This window comes from Microtus ochrogaster, linkage group LG3, assembly GCF_000317375.1.
Source record: "Microtus ochrogaster isolate Prairie Vole_2 linkage group LG3, MicOch1.0, whole genome shotgun sequence".
Classification (NCBI taxonomy): Eukaryota; Metazoa; Chordata; class Mammalia; order Rodentia; family Cricetidae; genus Microtus; species Microtus ochrogaster.
The window spans coordinates 28136884-28138695 of NC_022029.1; the positions used below are offsets into that span (position 1 = coordinate 28136884).

A 1812-nucleotide genomic window follows, 5' to 3' on the forward strand; every position below is an offset into this window, starting at 1 on the left:
AGAAGAGGGCACCAGACCTCATTACAGATGGTTGTGAGCCACCATGTGGTTGCTGGGAATTGAACACAGGACCTTTGGAAGAGCAGGCAATGCTCTTAAACCACTGAGCCATTTCTCCAGCCCCTCCAGTTCTCTTCTAAGACATGAAAAGATTCACACTGGCTCGAGTCCCCATCAGTGTCAACTGTGTGGGAAAACCTTTACTCGTTTCAATTCTCTTTTAAGGCATAAAATAATCCACACCGGTGAGAAGCCCTATGCATGTAATCAGTGTGGGAAAAGCTTTTCTCGCTCTGCTTCCCTTCAAAGACATAACGAGAATCCACACTGGAGAGAAACCCCATGTATGTAAGCAGTGTGGGAAAGCCTTCATTACTTCCTACTTATCTCCAAATACACGAACGAACTCACACTGGGGGAAAACCCTATGTCTGTAAGGAATGTGGGGATGCCTTCATGCTTTGGAATCAGTTTCGAAAACATAAAGTAACCCACAGTGGTGTGAATCCCCACGTCTGTAAGCAGTGTGGGAAGACATTCACTCGACTCAGTTCCCTACAAATCCATGTAAGAAGTCACACTGGTGAGAAGCCCTATGTGTGTAAGCAGTGCACAAAAGCCTTCGTGTCTTTGTATCAGTTAAGAAGGCATGAAGGAAGTCGTAGTGGTGTCAAACCCTATGCGTGCAAACAGGGTGGGAAGGGGTTCTTCTGTTCGACTTCTTTTCGAAGTCATGAAAAGATGCACAGCGACGATAACCCACATGCGTGCTCACAATGTGGAAAAGTTTTGAGTTCCGAGAGTGCTTTGCGGAAACCCAAAATGATTCACACTGGAGAGAGACCTCGTGTGTGTAAGCAGTGTGGGAAAACCTTCACCCACGTAAGTTCTCTTCAGTACCATGCGTTGATGCACAGTGGTGAGAAACCCCATGAGTGTAAGGGGTGTGGGAAAGGCTTTAGGTCTCTTAGTCACCTTAAAAAGCATGAGAGAACTCAACACTGAGTAGAGACCATCTTCATATAAACGATATGGGAAATCCGTTACTTAATATCTCTTATGAAGACAGTCATTCGCCAAGGTTTACATCCCCAGCTTTGAAAGCAGTGCTTACACTTTTTAAATGGCCCGGTTGCTTTCACATGAATTCACCCTGAATAAAAGTGGGACCTTTTGCTACCAATGTGTGAAAGTCTATCATGCTGATTTCTTAAGAACAGAACAAAACAGAACCAAACAGCAAACTTGAAACAGCCACATGGAGGGAAAACTTTTTAAAAAATAACAGGGAAATGATTTTTATTCTAAAAGTTTTCTTCAAGTCCACGAACAAGATCATACTAGAGAAAAGCCCTCTGAATGTGAGTGATGCTGAAATCATTTTGTAGTCTCAGATTGTGGGAAAGACATGACAGAGATCCGACTGCAGAGGAACCTTGTGTACATTTTCAGTTGTAGAAAGTCTCCCCCTCTTCCCTGGTTCCCCCAAATATGTGTAAGTCAACCAGAGGGGGCCAGAGGGCTGACTAAGCAGCTAAAAGCACTGGCTGCTCTTCTAGAGGACCTAGGTTTGATTCCCAGCAGCCACATGGAAGCCTACAACGGTGTCTAATTTCAGTTCCAAGGGGTCCAGTGTCCTCTTGTGACTTCAGTGGCCTCTGTATGCTCGTGATACACAGACATCCATGCAGACAGATTACCTATACCCATAGTAATGTTTTAAAAAGCCACACTGGAGAGACTCTTTGTATGTAGGTAATATTAGAAAGTCTCCCAGTACTTCTGTTCCTTTTACAGAAATGAAAGATCCTA

At 44.2% G+C, this 1812-nt stretch overlaps 1 protein-coding gene across 1 annotated transcript in view; it reads left to right on the forward strand.

Moving 5' to 3' along the window:
* Positions 1 to 1005, forward strand: part of LOC113457604 (zinc finger protein 709-like) — a 2042-nt gene extending 1037 nt beyond the window's left edge. The window contains exons 2-3 of the mRNA XM_026785855.1: positions 142 to 311; positions 398 to 1005. Of these exons, the coding sequence (XP_026641656.1) occupies positions 142 to 311; positions 398 to 1005 (778 nt within the window). The remainder of the gene's footprint in view (positions 1 to 141; positions 312 to 397) is intronic.
* Positions 1006 to 1812: the final 807 nt, after the last annotated feature.